The following is a 23003-nucleotide window of genomic DNA, read 5'->3' as shown; positions in this document are numbered from 1 at the left end:
AAATCGTCACTTTGAGTCATCGGAGGTTGTTTTGGTTAGTAAGGGTGAAACTACATCACTAGTTCCTCATATTTTCAACCACTGAAGCTACAGACCTCTTACAGATCAGTGGGTGTGACCTTACAGCCAGAATTGAAATTTAACGTCCGCCATCTTGCTTGGAAGCTATGCTAACTGGGGCTATCACTGTTTGCATAGAGTCTTTCTGCCAAGAATTTCCAAGATGCCAATTCCTTTTGTATGTATGTTAACACAATATGTAAACAAAGTCAACTTCAACAGGTGTTTCATGTGCCTTTTACAACTCGGAAACTAGTTTTTCCGATGTGTATGACACCATAAAATCCTCTATTTCAGTGAGAGTGTTTTGCGGTACTGTGCATTCTGGGAGTTGTTGTCTTTAATCCACATTAGCCAAAAAGACACTTTCTGCTTTTTCTCAGTCAAGAAGACACCATCTTCAAAAATAACTTCACATTTCTAAAACATACTTCAACGGGTGAAGTATCTCTTTCAATTAAATTGTATTTATATGACACAAGTGATTTGATTATTTTATCTGAGTGAGGACAACAATACATTTACCATTATCCAGTGATTGTCACTTGTGTGCAAAGAGACCCCTGACACCAACAGTAACATAGACTCACTTTAAGTTTCAAACGTTGAACGGCTACAGTGTGGTTAAGTTTAATCCCACCTGCTGGCATACGCTCAAAAGTGAAACCCAGCAACCCACAGTTGTGTCACTGGGGGGATTTCAGCCCACAGAGGCGGCTCCTCTCGTCACTGTTTCCATTAACAAAAGAAGAGCTGCTAAACAACACTCGTTAAGTTAAACTCACAGGTAAGGTTATGATACTCGGAATCTTAGTGATGTCATTGACTGTAATGTAGTAGACAACATCAAAGAAAGGCACCATTTAGATTTAGCAAGACAGCAGCTGTTTGAGGTTTGTATGAGTCTAATATGCGAGCTCTCAGACTTTAAGAGAACTCCCATTTATCCTTAATATTATGCAAAACAAATGTTTTGTTCTACATCCGCGGTGAGATCATCAGCAGCTAATCCACTTGCTGAAAACAAGAACACAACTCTAACCGACAAATAAAAGTACAAAGTTTCCAACATCTATTAAACCCATCTGTCTTCACTTAAAAGAAAAACAATCATCAGGCGTTTACAGAAAACTGAGGATTCACACTCAACCACAGAGGTAGCGCTGGGAGTTGATAAAGTTCATGGGACTTTCCAAAGAAAATGTCACCATTTCTCAATATGAACCACAAAGGAAGGTCTAAAAAAAAGCCAAGGCAATGACGACTAATCAGCCATGTGCACCTCGGAGTGACTGACAATGAAAAGTTTGTACAGATGGTGTGAGGAGGGCGGTAAGGCCCATGACATACACGTGTGATCCAAATTTCACAAGGTAATGAGTGACGGCAACCCAAAACAAGACCTTGTGAAATTTGGAAAACTTCCTTAAATGTCACCTATAAATGTCATTTCAAGCAAACAATGAAAGAGAAAGAGGAAACAAAAACACTCCCAAAGTCTCTGTAACACAACAAAAATCCACAAAACAGCACATTCAAGATTGGTCAGGCAAGTTAAATAATTTCAAAACAATAACTGGACCTGATGGACTAAGAGTAGTGTGGCGCTATAAATGTCTCAGATTGGGATATCTTTGATATATCGTAGCTATAATTTCTGACAAAAGTTCTTAAACTAGAGTTCTATCTTAACTTCATTTCTTAAAGCTAACGATTCACAACCAAATAAAATCACTTTTATGCGCAGTAACATCTGTCCAGGGCCCATTTTGTTACTTAAATACAGTACTGTCAATGCCCCCGTTTCTACAACTGTCTGGTACTGGTGCAAATGACATCATGATAAGATCTGATAGAAACACATTCAAACACACACTTGTGTAAGTAGGTAAGATTGTGAGGCTTCTTTTTAAGATCCCCTTCTGCTTCTTTAACCAACACTATTATTTTTCTGGTTTTCTATCAAATTTGCTTCACAGCAAACGTGAACAAACTTTGCAGAAGAATTAGAAAATATTTAAAAAAACAAGTCAATATAAAATGACGAAGTACAGTGTGTTCACACACACACATTAATGCAGACAGACATGCAAACAGATGCACGCATACACACAGAAACTTGACAAATAAAGGCTTCCATTAATCACAAAGTCGGATATAAAACAGCTGCAGTTGAAGGCAGAGTAACTAAAGGCATTTCATAAGCATTCAAGAGATCCTGCTGCCCCAAAATACAACAGGAGTTAATCCAGAGTCTTTTTGTTGCTATGCAGTAGGCCCGGTATCCAAAATGTTTTCCATTTGCACTTTGCGATTTGGGATGAAAGCTCCTAATCAAAGGATCAGAAGGCTCTGTATTCAGTATAGATAGTCGCACAGCAATGAGAGGCTTTATACAAAATTTGAGGAATTTTGTATGGAATTTCATATATTTTTGGGAGGCTGATGCAGGGATGCTATTTGGTGTGTGATACGTTTCGTTTATTGCATTTTGATAGCAGTCTCATATCTTTCTCTAAGACAACACAATGATGAGGGTGAGAAATCGTCAAATCAGAAAGTTCTACCAAACTCTGCACATTTAAAAGATCTATGTCTGGCCACGCTCCCATCAGCTGGCTCTCAGCCCGGAGCTGTGAAATTCAATTGCATCAGTTAACTCTGGATCCAGCACGTAAATAAGCCTGAGTAAGGTGGTAAATAACTGAGTGACAGCTTCTAGCTGAATTATTACCCGCAACGTCAAGGCTTTGGGTCCTGACAGGAGCAGTAGCTGTAGACGTTTGAACTAGGACCCTGAACTTTATGGGATAATCATTATTGATTAAACGGTTGAGCTCTTTTTTTTTTTTTTTTACCTAAACATACACAACAAAGAGCATGCGCTTATGGTAAAATATCATAATATATGCAAAGAGATAATATTCATTAACAGCAATGCCCACTTCCACAGGACACCTGTATAACAACAATGTACTACAAGGGCATTTGCACAATTTCAACATTTTCATTTTTTTGTTCACTGACAAGAAAAACAAATCGTAGACACTTTTATTTAACTAGAATATACACATTAGTGAGGGACAGCTAACTCTCCCAGGCTTCTGGTGCAGCTGTTTTAGAGTTAAAAGACATCCAGCCAAGACTTCTTTTTCTGTCCTTCGCCTTTGTTTACAGTCGGACGAAGAAACACCCTCAAAGAGTGGACTGTTAGACACACAAGCATGCAAATATCTTTTCAAGGACATTTATGAAACTAAAATTGTTGATAGATCAAAGCTGATGGGGTTACTTAAGATTTATGTTAGGGCTTTAATGTTAGAAACTGAGGAGAGAGAGATGACATGAGGGAAAGGAGCCACAGATCTGACTGGAACACGGGCCATCCACTTGGAGGACGATAGCCTCCATACATGGGGGGGCAACCTAACCGCTGACCCATTTGCCCCCCTGTAAAAGTTGTTTTTAAAACTATTAACTGTCAAACAAAAAGACAAACAACAGTATCAAAACAATTACCTCCTTGGAGAAGGTATTCAAAGCTTCTACCAAAGTGTAGAAATCACTTGAGAACCAACAACACAGTTGTTTGGGTCTGGCTGACCACTAGCAGACTCTGACTCGTAACTTCATCACAGGGCTCGAGGTGTTTCCAGTGACTGTGAGAGGAGCTTTTCAGGTGCAGTGTCATAACTTATTTCCAAGAAGAGGACTGTGATTTGCTGCTAAATGGCCACAGAGTGACCTTGCAAAAGAGTCATAGTCATAGAGTCAAGAGTAGACTTCTCCTTCCTTCTTAGTGTGGCACAGGCAGTGGGAGCTGACCTTGGTCTACACATTAGTACAATACTCAAACACTCAAATTTGCTTAAGTGTACCTGCAGAAGCAGTCAATCAGAGTGTTTGCACTGAAGGGGCAATAAACCAGAGAAGGAGAAGGAAGAGGAGAGGTCGGGCTGTCTTCCCTCTATTTAATTCTGTTTAGAGTCTCCTCCATGTTTCATTACTGAGATTGCACTGCAAAAGGGCAAGCTGTCTGGAGGCTGTGTAAATGATGAAATACAAACTCACGCACACGCACGTGACCATGACACATGATCCGCCGGAGGCTGCAGGCTGCAGGGTCTGTCCAGGAGGCAAATGTGTCAGAGAAGATTCTTTATGTGCAGCGAATAAACTCAGTTTTTTATTTCAACCCGCTTTTCCTGTCCAAGACCCACAAACAGCCTGTGAATTATTGATTCAGTCTGGAGGCAGGGTTTCAAATGGTTCTAGATTCAGTTTGTACTCCAACTCGTCACTTGACATACAAAACTGACATATTGTCACTAATAGAATAAAACTATTACTTATTATTTAGTCCAACTTAAACCTTAATATAGAAGCTGAGTGCTTACGTTTCTGTCTAACACAAGCTATGATATGTCATGTAAAATCCCAGGCTCTGGAACATTTTCCTGTCACCTTTAACTGATATGCAAAAAAAATAGTTAGTGTGGCATGTGGGTAGTCTTTGAGCTTCATGCAAAGCAGACAGGCAGTCGTGTGAGCGTCACACATTTCCTGTCACGGCGGACGTAGCTTTCATTTTGTCTGCTGCCATTGCCGATAATTTTACCTCAGTGGAAAGCTTGAAAAAAAATAATCAAGGATTACAAAAATCAACCCTGTTGAGTTTAACTCTGATGAATGAACAGGGAGAAATAAGTACTTCATAAATCCCTCTGTGTTTCTCAAGCTTTCTACAGCCTGCGTCAGTCCTCCTGCTCTTTCACTTGAAAAAAAACAACAAAAAACAGGCAGACCTAATGATCAACGTTCAAAATTCTTGTTTTGATTTCATTGAGTTACATGTGTGTCCTTGGACATATAAAGACAACACATTTCATGTATTGATGTTTCCTCAAGCTTTGAATTTGTATGATTTCATTTACAAACAGGAACATAACGCCCAATGGATGCCGGTTTCGTGTCCCTTCTATAATGCAGCAGCATTAGAACAGGTTCAGTCTATTGTTTATCTGCTTTCCATTGTAGTGACCACATGAACCTCTCTGCTCTCCTGTGTCACAACAACAGCTCCAGCTTTCATTGCTGGTGTGTAAAACAATCTGACAAAGCAGCTGTAGTCACAAGGGTCAGTTACAGGTCTGGCACAAATCCTACCTTCATTGTGCATGTTGACACACACCCGACTGTGAGGCTGCAGATGTACGTGCAGGTTTGTGTCATACTGGAGCTGCAACTGGAGCTTTAACAACAAACAAAGACGGAGGGAGGTGATACAAGATTTTAATCAGCGGATGGAGACTAACCATGATGAGGCCCGTGGTGATCGGGTCGTTGCAGCCATGGCACAGCTCCCCAAATTTGGCCCAGTAGTCCTTCTTACAGAAGAGCCGTCCCTCTTTCTCATAATACCAGTGAGACAAGGAGGCGCTGCACTCGCAACACCTGACGGAAAAAGACACAGGAAGAGATCCATCAACAGCTGAGTGATGAAATAGTATTTTCTCAATGTTTCAACCTTTACTGATGCCAATCAACAATAAACATGAGCGGCACAAATAAACGCACATATGCCTGTAAAAACATGAATGTCTGCAATAATGACAAAAAAAAAAAGCAAGATTACATGAACTATATGTTTATCCTAATATTGTAACTTAATTAGCGGAGTAGTTTGTTGGTACCAGTTTTGAAAATGAAACATTTATAGTTTTCATCTAAAAGTAACAACTTCAGAGACCAAGTAGTCATACAACTATGTAATTTACACTAACACAATTACATATGTATACATGTGTAAGGCTAGAATCAGAGGGTATTTTGCATTTTGTCAAACCATAAATTCATGATGGAAAGTCTTTAATATGCTCAGTATGTCACCGAGTTTAAACACAGCCAGTACCTTTAAAAAGCACACCTCAATTACAGGTGTTAATGTGTTGACAGAACATCATGTGATCTTACGATGTGCCACACTCTGTAGACTGTACGTAAGACAGCTAATGACAGCCTGCATGACCTATAATGATAGGGTTCATGATAATAATACATCCTTTAATAGAGCTAACTCTCTCCACCCCAAATGAGGGGCGACAGAGAGAAGATGATATCACACCAAAACACACAACTATGACTTAGTCTTAAAAAACAAAGTGAGGGGAAAACAAATAAATCACAACATAGTGGTGCAATACAATTTCAACACTACACCCATTTTCTAATACAGAGGAACAATGTTATTCAGTCACATGTAAGAACAGAAGTACTATCATTAAAGTTTGCCGTCACACCAAGTGTACGCTTATTTTTTATTCATCAATTCTGCCCCCTTTTACCCAAGTGTTTCCTTTTATGTACACTAAAATATGTCTGATGGTGCTCAGAAGCTATCAGTCTGTGGACATCTGTGTGGTACGTCCATCTGTCACCAGAGTTCAAAGTCAAAGCTGCATCAGCCTGAGAGGAAATCAGATCCTGACAGAGTTAAAGAGGGAAAACACAGTTGCAGTTGGATGGAGGGAAAAAGATTGTATTGATGAGCTTGTGATGTTATGAACACACTTTTAGTCAACTCGCAATTTAAAGAAATGAACACAAACTGCGGCAAATGCAGTTTTCAATTTTCTGGTACATGAGTAAACATACGGTACTTTAGAAGAGGATGTTAATAACCTCAAGTGGCTCAGGCCAAACAATCACAGGTATACAATCACACCGAATATTCAGCATGTACATGAGCATGTTTGCACGCCATGGCTAAGTAGGCCTATTCACTCAGCATGAAGCCATAAATCAAATATGTGCTAATCCCCTTGCTTATGTTAAAAAGCACTTCTGTGTCTGTGAGTGCACTTGTATCTGTGTACTTGTTTTTGTTTCTAATCTGTATAAATCTCTGAGTCGGACATGTTGAGGTGAGTGTCTATACTCTGCCCCTCTGAGGCTTCTCTCCCGTCAGCCGTCAGGCCTTTTCCCTGATAAGGGCAGCTTAATAATAATAGGGAACAATAATTAATATAGTGATTTAGCTTATGATTACCATTACTATTATATTTCCTGATATTAGGGGAAATGCCTGGTTCTTAGACTTGTGAGACAATTATTGGTTCACTATTTGTTGAAACTGACAAATTAGTATTTTTCCTGATCAATTATAAACAGCTGTTTAATTTTCAAGCAAAAGTTTAACTTTCTTAAGCTCCTGATTGTTAGGATTATGTTTTTCTTTCTTTTTCTCATTTAATAGTTCAGTGCGGTATATTTGACTAGTGGAAATATCAAGGATATTTGTTTAGGTGTTTTTTTTATTAACCATCATTTTTTAGACCCCAAAAAATATAAGTCAAGAAAATCAAAAATATCTCTCTTTTATTTTAGGGCTTAAATCTGACCTAAATCTGTGCAGTTACAGTTCCCAGGCCTTAAGTCTTTGTAAAGGACTCTACTCTTCATCCCCTAAAGACAAGATACACTTTTCATGTTGAGTGTTTGAAGCTGGTATCTAAAGTAAAAGTAGTGAAGGGCACATTCATTTATGCAGCAGCAGCAGCTATCTGTGAATTTGCCCAGGGGCTTGTACCTGCACATGCACACACACACACACACACACACACACATAACCTTGCAGCATGCACACGTACAATTTATTTATTTGACAGACACACACCCTTTTCCCGACATCTGCATGCAGAGCTTTGGTGCAGCTCAGCAGATTGTGGCTGCGCTGCTTCAGTATGCAGCACATTTGAGTGAGACGGGGGGGGGGGGGGGGGGGGGGGGGGGGGGAGGAGGAGGGGACTTGGAAATGGGTCAAGGCTTTCAGTAGACGTCCAAAACGTCGAGCCAGAAGCTACTCAGCTGTCTTGGCTCACTGCTGCTCAATATTAGCCTTTCTTCGTACATGCATCCTGCAAACCCCTGCTGGGGCAAAGTCATACCGAGGAAGGACACACAGGTGCAATCATTCGTGCGCACACAGGGAGCAAAGGGGAGATCATAATGGTGTAAGGTTCAGTTTCTGCAAAGTAAAACCTCTCAGAGCAGAGCTGGGAGTGGCAGCAGAGAATTAAAGATATGAGTGAATACATTAGTGACTCCATGATGGGAAACACAACATTTCTGCCTTCAGGATATACATTTATCTCAGCGATGGACAAGAAGCAGCACTCAGCTATAGCTGAAGACATCCATGAATTTAAGAAAAATAAAACATCAGTACATAATAATAAAAATAGGTTTTTGTCCACCCGGGTGTGTTAATGTTAATGTGTGCGTCTGTGCTCACATTTGGGAATCTTTTGTGTCCCTGTATTTGTGTGTACATCTGCACGGGCTTGTAAAGAGGATTATCGGTGTGAAAGACTGAGAGTCTAAGCTTAGCCGCCTTCCTCACCTCACTGTGATGAGAACAGGGAAGAATACAGGCAAACTATTTTTCATATTCTCTAAAAAGGGATCAATCAATAATAATGTTCAAGGTCACCTCAAAGAATTGAGAAAATGTGCGAGGTTTCCTCGTTGAGCCTAATATCAGAAAAAAAGACAAAGATTAAATAAACAGGATTATCAGATATAAATGGCTGCCGTGCACGAGAGAGAGGGGGAAAGGCAGATTTGAGGCACCATGAAACTCAGCTGGATACCCCGCGGGTCAGGAAACATCCAATGACAGAGAAGATGAGATTGTGGGGTAGAGTGGGGTAAGTAAATCTGCCCACTCTGTCCCCCCCATCCTGCTCAAATCCCCCACGGAAAGCCCTAAAAGTGTCTGGGAGAGCAATAAATTCCTTTCCAGGTCAAAAAGAGGTTGCTTTTTCCCTTGCCTCTCACCTTCCCCTGTCTGACTTTTCTAACGTTTGACTCCAGCAGACAGCTGTCATAATTATTTACTCCATGTCTGCAGAGGCTACTTTTCAGACTCAAAGAGAAAATGTTGTGTCGTTCGGGTCAGTGGTTCAATTCGTAGGCCCCTTAAAGGGTCACATGACACTGTAAGTGTGAACAGTTTTATGGCTAACAGCATGGTAAAGTTATCTAATGAGTGTTTCATGTTATAGCAATAATTAGCAATTAGTTAATATGAACCAACAAAAGTATAGTCAAATTAAAATTCAGACTCAACGATAACATAAAAAATAACAGAATAACGACCCATCCATCCAGCGATAAGTCTTTCAGAGGTTGTTGTTCTTTTGGCAACAATTTCTCTGTTGCCCTTGACCAAAGTGTTGGACCAACAGTCAATGGAGTCATGGCAAGGTTTTTTAATTTTTTACCATTTCTGTACAATGTTTTTTTTGTTATTGTTAAACTTCAAACTATCCAAAAGAAAACATTTGATGAAGAAAAAGTTATTCTCACAAGGTATGTGACAAGGCACTAAAGACAAACGTGTTTTTTTCTTAATCAAAAGATCTTCCAAATATCTAAAATAAATTTGAAAAAGAATTCAGATTACTTTTTATTATTTTCACAACAAATGTATTTACAAGTGTGTATTAACATATGCTTTATAAGCAGTGTCTACCAGGGTAAATTACTACTGAAATACTCTCATTAGACAGTTTAATGATGTAATATGTTTTACAATGACTGTGCCTCCTATTTGTCTCTCTGGCAGGCTGACCCGGGTCAATACCTCACATGATTAATCTGTCCCCTGTTGATAAGAACGAGCTGCAGCTGAATGAGAAAAACATCAGGTCTGAATGAATAGAATCAGATTCCTCATGGGACTGAACTGTGAAGAGAATGGAAATATAAATATATCGAACTAGACATAGTGAGTCACAGTAGGCCAACGGACAAAAAAAAGAAAGACTGTACCTAAACCATTTATAATGTAGTAACACACTATACAGTTTGAACTTTATTTGTGTATTTGGATTAACAGTTTTAGAATTCAGGGAATTAAATGAGAACTCTTTTGTGACTTTTTTGGGATGGAGAGTCACTTTTGTCAAAGCCTAATTCAAGAAAAAAGTTAAATAAATGCAATAGGATAAGGAACTTTGTTTCTCTAATACACTAAAAAAGATGATTCAATATTTTTGGGTTTAGGACTGTTTGTAAGACAAAAACATCTAAAAAAGCTGCTGCCTGTTAAAATATTTTCTTCTTGTTTATGTATTGAACAATTTAAAGGTAATAAAAAAATAAAAAAATACATGTTTCCAGCCTAAAACAGTTTACTTCCTATAAAAATTAATAACGCTGAGGCCCTGCTGAAACAGGGAAATGGCAGCATTGTGGATAGAAAATCAAATATTAATGTGGGCTAAATGTGCTCATTTATTCAGATGCTGAACTGACACTGAACTATCACAAGTCAACTGGCTCTCAAATATGAATCTTCCACACCTATGAATCTGCTCAGCTGAAATGGAAGAGTATGTCATTATTATCTGCTACTCTACAGTGTAAAACATGTATGAATTAACTAAAATATTATGTCAATGTTATATAAAACATGCTATGCATGAGGACAAGAGAAGTTAAAGGAAGAAGAAGAAGAAGAAGACAGCAGGATAAAATCAGAAAGCGAGGAAAAGACGGTCAAGATGACAGGAGGTGAAACTGACACCAAATGATTATTTGACTGCCCTTCAAAAATGATCATAGAATCGCTGTATCATGATATTATTATTGTGGGCCTGGTATAATGTATCGTACCATACCATGAGTTACCCTGTAATTCACAGCCTTACCTAGGAGTAAGTGATGCAAACAATCATCTCTTTTCTCTGACTGCATCTTGTTGTAAGATGAAACATTGGCTTTAACACACCATAATAAAATATAAACAACTCGGAATTTAATCTCACTCCGACTCCCACTACAACCCTGCTGACCACCCAGCTCTGTTTAGCATTTTATGCTGTGTGGGTGTGTGTAGGTGTGTGTGTTTGCACATGTCGCCACAGGTCATTAAATGACGTGCAGACTGACACTGCTACAGGAAGCAGGAGGAGGCAAAAAGGAAGGAGCGTGTGTGTTCTGGTGGAGGTGCAGGCAGGTTCATGACCAACTGACAGAGGGGGCGCTGCAAGGTTTACGAGGAGGCACGCCTCTGAAACAGACACCCACACCCACACAAGGATGTTTCTCCTTATTAATTATTCAATCTGCCATCAACTGTGTCAGGCTCAGACAGACATCCATCTCCTTTCTATCTGCACAGACAGCAGAAAACGCGTATGACTACTTCTGATCAATAAGCCAATATGGCGCTCTGCCAGGCCTTCAAGTAAGAATTGAGGGGGGGAAAAGAGACAATAAACGTCAGGAGTATTGAGCCAGAAACAAATGTGTCTACTGCAGGAATAAAAGTGCTCTGCTGTTTTAAATGTTCATGCTGGCGAAGCTGAAATCCTTGAAGACAAAGAGGAAATACAACCTATGGGAAGGAGAGCAGGGGGTTGTGGGTATAAAGGAAGTACACTCGCACACAAACACACAGGGGTGAAAGTCAAGCTACGGAGATGGCAGACATGTCTGGGTGAGACCCCTCTTTTTCCACCCTCGGAAGAGACAAACATATACAGAGTATCCTGGTTTTGAGCCAGGGTTCAACCTCTACAGGAAATTAAAAGGATTTCCCCACACAGAGTAACTAAAAAACAAACCCTTTATTAGACTACACTGACTTAACGTGTTGGTTTGAGCCATTCAAAGCTCACATTCACACACACACACACACATTCAAGGACACATTCGTCCCCTTCCCACGAGCCCCTTTTTTGTTCCCCCTATTTTACCATCCATCCCTCCTCCTTCACCATGGCAACACAAAATGCCATAGGGATGATGTCACCCCTCACATAAAAAACAGGGGCATTACCTCATCACCTCTTGCTATCCCCCTCTGATTTCTGTTTCCATTGGCTGTTCTTTTTAACACAAGCTCAGCAACATTAACCCTTTGAATAGATGTTTTCTGATACATTTTAAAAAACAGCAGAGAGGAAAAGAGGATGTGCGTGTTAAACCGCGGCTGGAGTAGCGCCCTCTGGCTGCTGAACAAACATGTCAGACTGTGGGAGTCCCTCTCTTCATCTGTTGTCTGGGGATCTATTCAGCTGGTGACCAGGGGCCCTGCTGGACTGTGAGTAAATGATGTGCTCAGCAGCAGTTTCCTTTGTGACTGTTAAGCTGCCTTGAATGACGGACTGTCAGCACGGTCAGTCTGGGACCTTCTCACTTGTTCCACTGCTGAGTATTGATGAAAAGGTTTCAGTAAGCTCTGGGAAGCATGATGACTGTTGTTCAGCAGGATTAAAAGGGTGATCGTAAAACCCCTGTTCATTATGAGCTTTATAAATCCACTTTCTATGACCAGGACATTTTAACAAAATAGTCTGTCAAATGGTTGGTCTGTTTCAGCAGCTTACACATAAATGGATAACTTTCCAAACACTAATACAAACTGTTACAGGAATTGCTAACTGGTGGGTGGATTGAAAACTAGCCAATGAGTTAGGTCAGGTAGCTTTACCTCTGTCTAAAGTAAGAATAAAATAAGTAGTAAATACATCATTTATAAAACCCAGAAGCAAAGTTTGGAGGACTCGTAACCATTCAGTCTAATTTGCTATTCAGTCTTTCAAATGTGATCTGTACACAAGATCATGAGCTTGGATGTTTGTTGAAACGAGAGGACACATCAGTATATTTTGACAAGCAGTATGGAGTTACTCTTAAAACAACTCAACACAGGGGGTAGCAAAGTGAGCGTCATGAATACAGACCAGAAATGAAACACGAAAAAAATATATATATATGAAGAGGAACAACAATTTGATGCCAAGTGTCATCAGTAATGGGTTACATGGTTAAACGGTTTGAAGTGCTCACGAGCAGGATTGCACGACTGAAAGCGACAGTCGCGAGTTAAACACAAACCTTCATCTGTTTCTGACACATTAGTCTGAGGTGAATTTAAGTTTGATATTACATTTACAAGTCTTGAATGTGTTAGGTATTCTCAACATTAGTTACTAAATAATTCAATAAAATATAGTTTTTGTATGACTCAGTATTATAAAGTGGCTAAAAGCTGACAGAGTGCGTACTGATAAAGGTTTAATATTAAAGTGACAGGCCTCATGAAATGAGGGTGTTAATCCTCTTTTTAATCACATGCAGGGTTTAAGTCTGAAGTCTATCAGCTCCTAACGGCAAAAAAAAAAAATTTGAATTTTCAAAGTATGATTAAAGTGTTGCGAGGAGAGCCAAAGGTTCGAGCCAGGGAACAGGTGATTAATCAAAAGACACATGGCAGGCAGAAAGTTTCCTTTCTCCTCTCTGCAAATGTTATCGGCAGGGTTGAACCCTGAGACGTGACGGTGGGGAGGAAGAAGAGTTTCTGGAAGAGACGAGGATCAAAGTGTCACATTTAAATGACGAGCGTTGATCAGAAATCTGACAGCAGCTTAAAAAAGAGAACTAATGTGCTACAATAACAAAGGAAGGAAAAAAAATACTTAGAAACTTTATGAGAATAGTTTTGCTTGTGCTACACACGTCGCCAATAGTTTAAAGGTTATATTAACATGTATCTCGTCTTGTTGGAGGTTGAATCACGGATTATTAAAAATGTCATCACCATCTTATCTAACATACAAATACATCATGCATTAACATGTACGGTGTGAATTCATTATTATTTACATGAAGAGATTATTTGCAATCTTGTCTTTGAGGACGCACACACACGAGCACAATAAAGAGTTATCCCTCTGGTAACATGTTTGGTTAAACCTGATGACGTAGGATTAAAAATGCCAATGCATCAGGATTTAAATATTAAACCGTAACAGTGATATGCAGACAACAGCGTTAGAGTCAGTCATTGTTTATATTTGAAAAAGAAATAAAAGTGGGAAGTCTCTGACAATCATGACATTTTGGATCAGAATAACAGAAGCGTGACTGTCACAGGAGTGGTGTGAACACACACACACACACACACACACACACACACACACACACACACACACACACACACACACACACACACACACACACACACACACACACACACACACACACACACACACACACACACACACACACACACACACACACACACACACACACACACACACACACACACACACACACACACACACACACACACACAGTCATGTGCATCATCGTAAACTGAGTCATCTTGAGATTTGGACTGCTGCTTTGTTTGATAACATCTTCTCAAACCCTAAGATGTGAAGTGAATCTTTTATAGTATGTTTAAAGATATGTACATGTAGATCATGAAATAAATCAAAAAATGAGCACGGCTCAAATAAACAGACTGCACATTCAACATAACGCCGCGACAGACAAGGTAAACTCCATACACTGAGGTTTTAAAGTTCATACCATTGTTTTATTAACATCAATCTAAACTTCACTTTCCAGCCCTGGTTTCACATCTCCACTTACTTTCTGCGCGCGTTCCTGCAACGTCGGCCCTTTGCTGACATGTTTCTCTCGGGAGCTTCGGCCTTGTTTTGACAGTCAGAAGACAAACTCATGGTAGCAGCTCTGATGTTTGACTCTCACAGCTCCGGCAGCCTCGCTGTCACAGCCATCAATGACTATCTGTCTCCCTCTCTCAGAGAGGTCACGCTTCCCCATCAACCATTTCCTGTTGTTGGCCCCGCCTCCTTTCAAGGCTGGTAAATTCTTCTTTGTAACATCATGTGGACACTGCTTGGAGCCACTATAGCATATCGTACCGACCACTTGCTGCGCCATTCGATACATTTAAAGATTCTTGTAAAGAAAATCTAATTACCCTCTTATCCATCATGTATTAAAGCTCTTCACCTCCTCTTAGCTCATCTGATTAACCTCCTCCTCAGAGGAGCCCAGGGGTGAATTGTTTTCTGACGATGAGGATGAAGAATCATGTGGGTAAACTCCCACACTATACAAAACCTTATACAATATAATTAGCTCGTGTCAGTATACATACTGTATTATATTTTTGTATGTGTGTTTACTATACACCTCAGTAAACTACAGCTCCAGTTACATGAACAATGGGATTGTTAGGGATTGCTTAGAAAACAGTCACCATCACATCATGTAAAGACATTCCACTGTACAATGTCTTTTCAGATCTGCATGTATGAACATGAAGGCCGAGTCACAAACTAAAAAAAAGCGTTAAAGCTTTCTTGTGATTATAGTGGGAAATATTAGTGCTGATTAACTTTAATAGTAATTTTACTCATTTCATCAGTGTTTCTGAACCACTAACACTGTGAGAGTTTAGTTCTGCTTGAAGGTTGTTGGAGGTTGTGTTTGTGAATACGCTCAGCAAGCTCTGAATTGTCTGTCATATCCTGCTGCTTCTGTCACCAGGCAGAGTTCATCAGTAGGCAGAAACAGCTGAGTCACTGCAGCCCCGCATCCTCATGTCTGTTTCACTGCATCATAGAAAAAGAAAGACTGGCAGATATGTAATGTATAACTTCCAACTAACATGCATACATTGTTTGCTTTTAACTCCTCAGACAAAGTGCTCCCCACTCAAACATATTCTCAGACACAGTTCCTTTTATAAAGTAGCTGTAGTGTTGTTCCTGCAGATGTGAGTCAGGGTGGGTCAGCTCGTCCTTGAGAATCTGAACAGTTTTTACTTGTGCACGACTATTTGACAACAAATTACATAATTCATACTGCTTCATGCTACAAAGACTCACACTTAGAATCACTAAGCACATTTTCTGCACATCATCAGTAGATGAACACTGGAGGTTAAAAAAAAACCCATTTGGTACAAAGTGTTAACGAAGCAGAAACATATTTTCATCTTTTGGGACGACTGTTTGGGCAGCGAGAGAGAAGCAGAAACGTGTTTTTTGGAGCAGGACTTTGCTGCACTGTGCTGCAGAGAGACTGCAGCATGGCTTGGGTAAAAAATGAACACACTTTAAACAGAAAATTTGAATGTATACTTCTGAAGCCGTCTTATTGTTAAGAGAGCCATTTAATTTCATGACTTAGACTTTATTATTTAAATAATGACTTAACATAACAGAACAGGCAAAACATGTTAATTGTATACAATACTCATTAACATAATAACAGTAAGCGTATATTCTCTAGAAATCCTGTCATTAAGAGGTTGGAACTGACTCCTGAGTCCCCTTACAATTATGCGACAGACCTTTTTACTATATCTGCAGCCTCTTCTCTCAAATGTCAAGAGCTGCTTTAACTTAATCCCTCAAATCCACAGAGGAGGAAATAAGACCCACCCCAGGAGCTCCTTTTCCAGAGGAGCATGTAGAAAGGTTTCACACTAAGACCTTACATGCTTTAAAGAAACAGTGAATTCATAATTATTCAAAATAAAGAAAAAAAAGAAAAGTCTTATATGTGTGACAGTTCTGCATCGTGATTTGTTACAGCAGAGAGTTTGACAAATAACTTCTGATTATTTTTGTTGTATATTTTTGTGTGTGTTTCAGTCATACCTGCCTGATTGACTGCTCAACTTTAAGGTTTTAGTATATACATTGAAGAGTACAGCGCCTTTTTCAAACAATATACTTTGTCAAACAATATTGTTTCCCCCTGAGAAAAACCTAGCGCCCCCATCAAAGAAGAATTTTACTGACATTTCTTCCTCCAGGGGAACATGATGTTGGAACCTCCTAGCGGGCTAATTTTGCCCCTTCGCCCACTTCTTCATACTGTGTGTCATTGGAAAGCCCTGTTTATAAAGGGATCACATCGCAAAAGACTACTCATAAATTATTGTAACTCAGAAGACAAAACTTGGACTTTACAAATGATATTGTTGCACTTCACGTTGGTGTTTTGCATTGTGCACAGTTGGGCTTTTGAAAAACAAATGTCAGAAAATAATATGTAAACAAGCAGTGAAATCCTGGCTACATTTTCCCATGAAGGCCACAGTTTGGAGCTGTATTTTCTTACCACCCGAGGGACTCAGTTCAGTCTTCAAATAACACACACTGGGCACTTTAAAGTTAGATTCCCTTCCTCCCCCTTATCATCTGCACTTCCTCTTTGCTGCTGTAAAGCTCCATCACGGCACAGAGAGCAGCAGCTGGGCATATTTTTTGTTTGGATTACAAGCTCCAGTCCCAATAGTCAAATTTTCCACAAAGGTCTAGTCTTAAATCCTCCTATTCTGTGACAATCCTGGTCTCCCTCAGGATGTGGATCATGGACAGAAAAAGATTCCCTCTCATATCTTGACACGGTCAAGCTCTGAGGGAAACATCAGGGGGATTTATTTGACGCAACACTTTTTAAGACGCAAAGACAGCTTTGATCACTCGCACAGCTTCATTTGTATTAGCTCAATAGTTGTGCTGCGAGTTGTATTACTATATGGTGGAAAGAAAGGCTTAAATATGCAGGCGGATAGCAAAAAATGCAGGCGGATAGCAAAAATATCACACCTAATGATGGTGCTATACTAAGAAAATGCAAAGCAGTGTTTTTACTTTAAGTCTAAGTAATATGCAAACAAGCAAAGTGTCTGAAATGAGTTCACAGACACAAACACCCCCCACTGAGACAATCCTTCATCCAGGTAAAGAGACACTCGAAAGAAACTTCCTTATATCTGCACTGTGTCATCATACACACATACACATACACACACACACACACACACACACACACCACACAAACCATTGTAGACTCTGCCTTGTGCCCAGATACCCTCCTCAGATTTCCACATTCAGACATCCGGCCTGGGGAAGTCATTAATGACACTCACTGCTCAGTGAATGTTTGTTTTTTTTCCACACAGCAACAGCCAATATAGACCAGCTCAGGTGAACAAAGTGAAAGTTGAGGATGAGTGATGCAACAAGTTATTTATCACTTTAAAGATGCTAGTCAAGTGGCGCAGGATAGCATAGAGGTTATGTTGCGCTCCCCAGAGTCCTCATCACAGCCACCGCTAGTTTGAATCATGCACTCCCACTATCTTTCCTCCAGTCCTGAGATATTATTTCTCTCGTTAACTGTCTTATCTTATAATAAGTATAACTTTTGGCTAATGAACCTATTGTGGCTAACAGTAGCCACATGGTGTCACCTCAGTCAGCCTAGGAAATGTTTAAATGCTGGAGCTTTTTTTTTTTAAAAAGCTGTAGGGGCATTAGTAAGACATACGTTTGTTTACAAGAACTCTTTAGCTTAATTCTCTCTCGAAATAGTTGAGGCTACATTAATTGCTAGCAAAAGAAAACCTGAATCAATGGCAGAACAGTTGGCAGTCATGTTGAATTATGGTCAATCCAAACAAAAGGTTTTGGCTAGAAAATATGTGGAATACAAATACGGATATCTTTTAGTAATTAATAATGTATATATAATAATGTATTACAGTTCATAATGCACAAAGAATAAAATTACCACTTTGACCATTAAATTACAGCCTCTTTGTTCAGGGGGTACAGTTAAAGTGAAATGCTGGCTGGTATGTAAAACATTTGAGCAGCAATAAATTTAAATAGCGACAGACTAAATATTTCAGTAAAGAGTCCTTGACAAGCAGCTGTTTGATTTCCTGCCAGTCAGAAACAAGGTGAGCTCGCAAAATATGTGAGAAACTAAGGAGAGCAGGAGGAGATATTACATAAGATGAGCAGAAACAAAAGCTGCAGCAACAACAACAGCAACAGTATAATTAGCCTTGTAAAATCTGCCCGACTTCCAAAGTCAATAACTCCTCCGGGCTCATCTTAATTAGACTTTAAGCACTTTGTTTATGTTTCAGATGCAGTGCCATAGATATGGGGTACCCCGCTGATCATCCATATATACATGTATAGAATAATGAATTTATGAATGCAAATTCAATCATACAAATGTTTGGATGCTTCCAAATACTTTAGTGAATAGTCCAATATAATTTTTTAAAAAAAGAAGAAAGAAACAATGGCGCTCGACAGAAGTGTTAACGGAAGTATCAGATTGCAGATTGTTGCTCAAAGAATCCATAGCCATTAGTGTTTGGTCTCAACCATCTGTGAGTGTCTGTTATGTTCTCAGATGACTTGTGTTTAATGACCAGAGGTGACTGGACTAATCCTAAGTTTAAATGAAGGGAAAATTTCCCTCTATCCCTATTTCAACAATACAATCCTTTTTAGTGGAAATGGATAGGGGAGTGTTTTTATAGTTACTTAGAGTATAGTTAGCTAAACATTGTGTGGAGAAATAAATTAAATGCAGTGCAGGGAAGTGCTTGTATAATGAAGGATGTACACAATTGAATTTACAAAACCAAAGTCATTTTAAATAATTGCTTTCCAGGCCTTTTATCCATTTCTTCGTCAACCTTCACACTGAGGTACACACCGAGTTTCACTGCCCACAAACACAATGAGCAGCAGCACCACAATCTGACAGAGAGGAACCCCTCGGCATTTTATACACTGTCTCCACATTCACACAGTAAGACTGATCTAATACTTTGATTTATCTCCAGTCGAATGTTCACATGTGAACTTCTGATTGAAGCAGCACAGAGAGAAATGTGACTGAAACACAAACAAGCTGCAACAACGAGTGTAGGTTTCAGACTGTTCAGCTCAGAGACACACTCGTCAAGATGGTTTATCAGCTTCTGTTGCGGATGTAAAGATCACCACCGAAAACAACAACCATGCAACCAATTGCATAGTGGTTAAGTTGCGGCCAATATGCAGGGGCCATCGTCCTCCAAGTGGGTGGTCCAGGTTCAAAAGCAACTTGTAGCTCCTTTTCCACATTTCACCACTCGCTCCCTGGTTTTCTACTCTATCCACTGTCTTATCAAATAAAGGTAACACAGTGAAAGATATATATCTTAAAAAAAAAAAAAAAAAAAAAAAAAACTTAAAGGGGTTCATGGTATTAAAATGTGAACAAATCTGTTTCAATTCAATGCAACAATAACTGTTTAACTCTTTGGTGAGTCACCCTCAAATACAGTGACCACAAAATAAAAGAGTTGGGGGAAAAATGTGGTTAAGATGACAAAAAAAATGAAAAAGATGACAGAGCATCTACTCATGTTAGCGACACCTTCAAAGACAAATTAATTGAGAGTTAAATAAAGGAGAAAGGTTGGGAAATGCAAACACTGGTAATTGGGCATGACAGAGCAGTAGCCTATTAATGAAACATCATTATTTCCTTTTTTGATTCATCAGCAGATTACTTACTCAATTAACTGGCTGATCTGCTGAACATACAGAGTTTCACAGAGACAATCTTTGATAGTTCTGCATAGATAAATGACTGGAAAGGAGACGGCCCATGGCTGCTCTTTAAAGACATGCTGCGTTTGGTTTCCATTGTAAGCAGTGAGTTTGTGTTACCTAAAGCAGACAGTGTGCCAGTCCGTGTTGAGGGCCTGCAGGTACTGCTCATCATAGATCCTCTGTTTGCATCCCGCACAGACGGGCAAACTTCCTCCAGCTGAAACAACGAAACACAACAAAGTTATTTAGAAGGCTTTTTTGTTTCAGTAAAATAATTCACTACATTAGCCACTGTTTTGACAAGCTGTGATCCTTTTATTGCACACTTTAAATATCTATATAAATTTTTATGAACACACATTTGTTAAACAAGTCGTTTAAAGTGGAAGAATCTTGTGTATGGCTTTAGGATGAATCTTACACACGGTGAACTTTATCTAAACTTTAATTAAATTAAAATTTGGCCCAAAACCAGCAGCAGAACAAATATTAATGGGACTACATTAAACACCTGCTTCCTGCTTCTCGAGGAAAACTCTCCTCTTCAAAAGGCTCTGACTTGAGGTGTGTGATAAGAGACTGAGTCCTCGATATGATCCTCCTCTTCTCTAATGAGGACATTCTTCAAAGAGTAATTTGGAAGACTTTCTACATGACAATCCTAAGATGAACCAAAGCCTGGGTAACACTTTCCGTGAGTGTGTTTCTGTGTGTTTGTTGCTGATGTTAAACAGTTCTTTGGCAAGGATGAGGTGGCAGCAGCAGTAAGCAGACTTCAGGCTACATGCAATACATTTTATGGTCACAGCAGCTCATTTGCCTAAAAACAAAACATACCAGCCTTTACACCCTGAGGAGGAGATAATAAAGCATAAATACACTGAGAAGCAAAGCAACAATCAATAAAAAAAAACATGACTAAAAGGTAAACAGGGTGATACTGTTTGCAAATGTGTCTGTGTTAGCAGGACTTTATCTGCAAGATGACTTTAGTGCTCCTACATTATTCCTCATTAGCTTCACTGTTGAGCTATGTACTTTCAATTTTGAACTCGTAGGTCACCCATTGGCTGACATGCTGAGCTTTTAACACCAGAATGATTCTTCAAACACCGCTTTCACAAATAAGAGTGTGCAGTAAGCTCAACATGGCAGCCGTGGGTATTTTAGATCTTTTGGTTTTAGAATCATACAGTATGTGATGTAGACAAAAAATAGTCCACAAAAACAATGCGATAAGTATTCTTGACTATCATCATCATGTTTTATACATCTGAAGAGTAAAATATACATCTTATCAACTATCTAACTTCACTGACAACTCACACTGTGTATGTCAACACCATCACCGCGAAAAACGAGACAGAGTTCAGAGACGTCTCTGATTCTTGCTACTCTCCTAAAGCAGTGCTGTATCATAAGAGCTGTGATGGCAGAGGTTCTGTGTGGTAGGCTCATTACAGTAATGCCCCACCAGATGATAGTTTAATTGATTCTACTCGCTCGTTGGCTGGCCTGGGTTGTGCTTGTATGCCATTTGACTCCTCTCCTATCACCCCACTCTTTTATTAGGTAGTTTTCAATCACCTCTCATTCTGTGTCCTCTGTAGTGTCCTTCTGTCTCTAAATAACTAAAAGGACACATATTCATAAAAGTACAAAACAACACTGTGTAACCTGGGCAGGTATTTAGGTCATGAAGCCCCAACCAAACACATTTCTCACAAAACACTTGCAACATTTCCTCCTGCTCTTTGATGTAAAGTTAGTCAGCATATAGAGGACTATTATATGAAGTTTACTTCATCTGAATGACAGATATAATGTGCTCCATCACTGATCAGCCGCAGGGTTTTCACACACAGAACATGGTGCATTTAACACAGTGATATATACTGTAGTGCATTACAAGAAAGATGGTTTTAGAGCATTTTCTCATATTTCCCCCATATTTTAAAGCCCAAAATACTTTATTCTTTATGTAAATTAGGCCTATTACTTCTATATTTGAACGTTTTGCACTTTTGTTGATACTCTAAAATCTATCATGACATGCAACGTAGACGTCACAGGATAGTTCTTATACTCTACATGTTACATGTTATTTCCAACATACAAGAAGCAACAAATACATATCATCCACGGATTTGGCTATAAATTAGCAATATTCGAATTTTTAATTATGCATCTTACCAAACAGCCGACATGTTTATTCAAGAAGGTATACAACTTTGTGACCCTTTAGGCCAAGCACTGAAACTCATTTTGTATAAATTATCCTTTAGACTTTTCACGTCGTGTTATGCATGTGACGATTTGTTTATGGGAAACATTTGGCTATCTTCGATTCCTTGCAAAGGAAACCTGTGCATGGTCTGAGGATGCTTACTGCATTCAAACGTGAAGGGTGTATCTATTTCGAGAGGAAACATGGCTTCACTTGGAGCACAATATGTAGGCTGCATGCAGCCTGACGCCCCCTGCATGAACACATTGATGCAACACAAATGCATGTCAATGGCAACAAAACGACGCCGAGAAAAAGAAACAAATCTGTTCAAAGCAAAGTGCTTGCATCTTGTTCTTCCTCTGCGTTCTGAGCAGCACGAAGACGCGTTACTGTTCCCTATCTGCATCTCCCTCCCCTCGCCCGCATACAGCCCGTGGCTCTGTCCCCTCTAAGCAGAC

General features: G+C 39.5%; 1 protein-coding gene across 1 annotated transcript in view; it reads right to left on the bottom strand.

The window, feature by feature from the left end:
• The window catches only part of limk1a (LIM domain kinase 1a), a 39530-nt gene that overhangs the window by 16194 nt on the left and 333 nt on the right, over window positions 1-23003 (bottom strand). Inside the window, exons 2-3 of the mRNA XM_079354643.1 lie at window positions 20433-20532; window positions 5376-5514 (exon numbers count right to left, since the gene is read on the bottom strand). Of these exons, the coding sequence (XP_079210769.1) occupies window positions 5376-5514; window positions 20433-20532 (239 nt within the window). The remainder of the gene's footprint in view (window positions 1-5375; window positions 5515-20432; window positions 20533-23003) is intronic.

The sequence above is a fragment of the Symphodus melops genome (genome assembly GCF_947650265.1).
Source record: "Symphodus melops genome assembly, chromosome: 10".
Classification (NCBI taxonomy): Eukaryota; Metazoa; Chordata; class Actinopteri; order Labriformes; family Labridae; genus Symphodus; species Symphodus melops.
The sequence above is the reverse complement of the archived record's forward strand: the minus strand, read 5'-3'. Positions and strand labels throughout refer to the sequence as shown.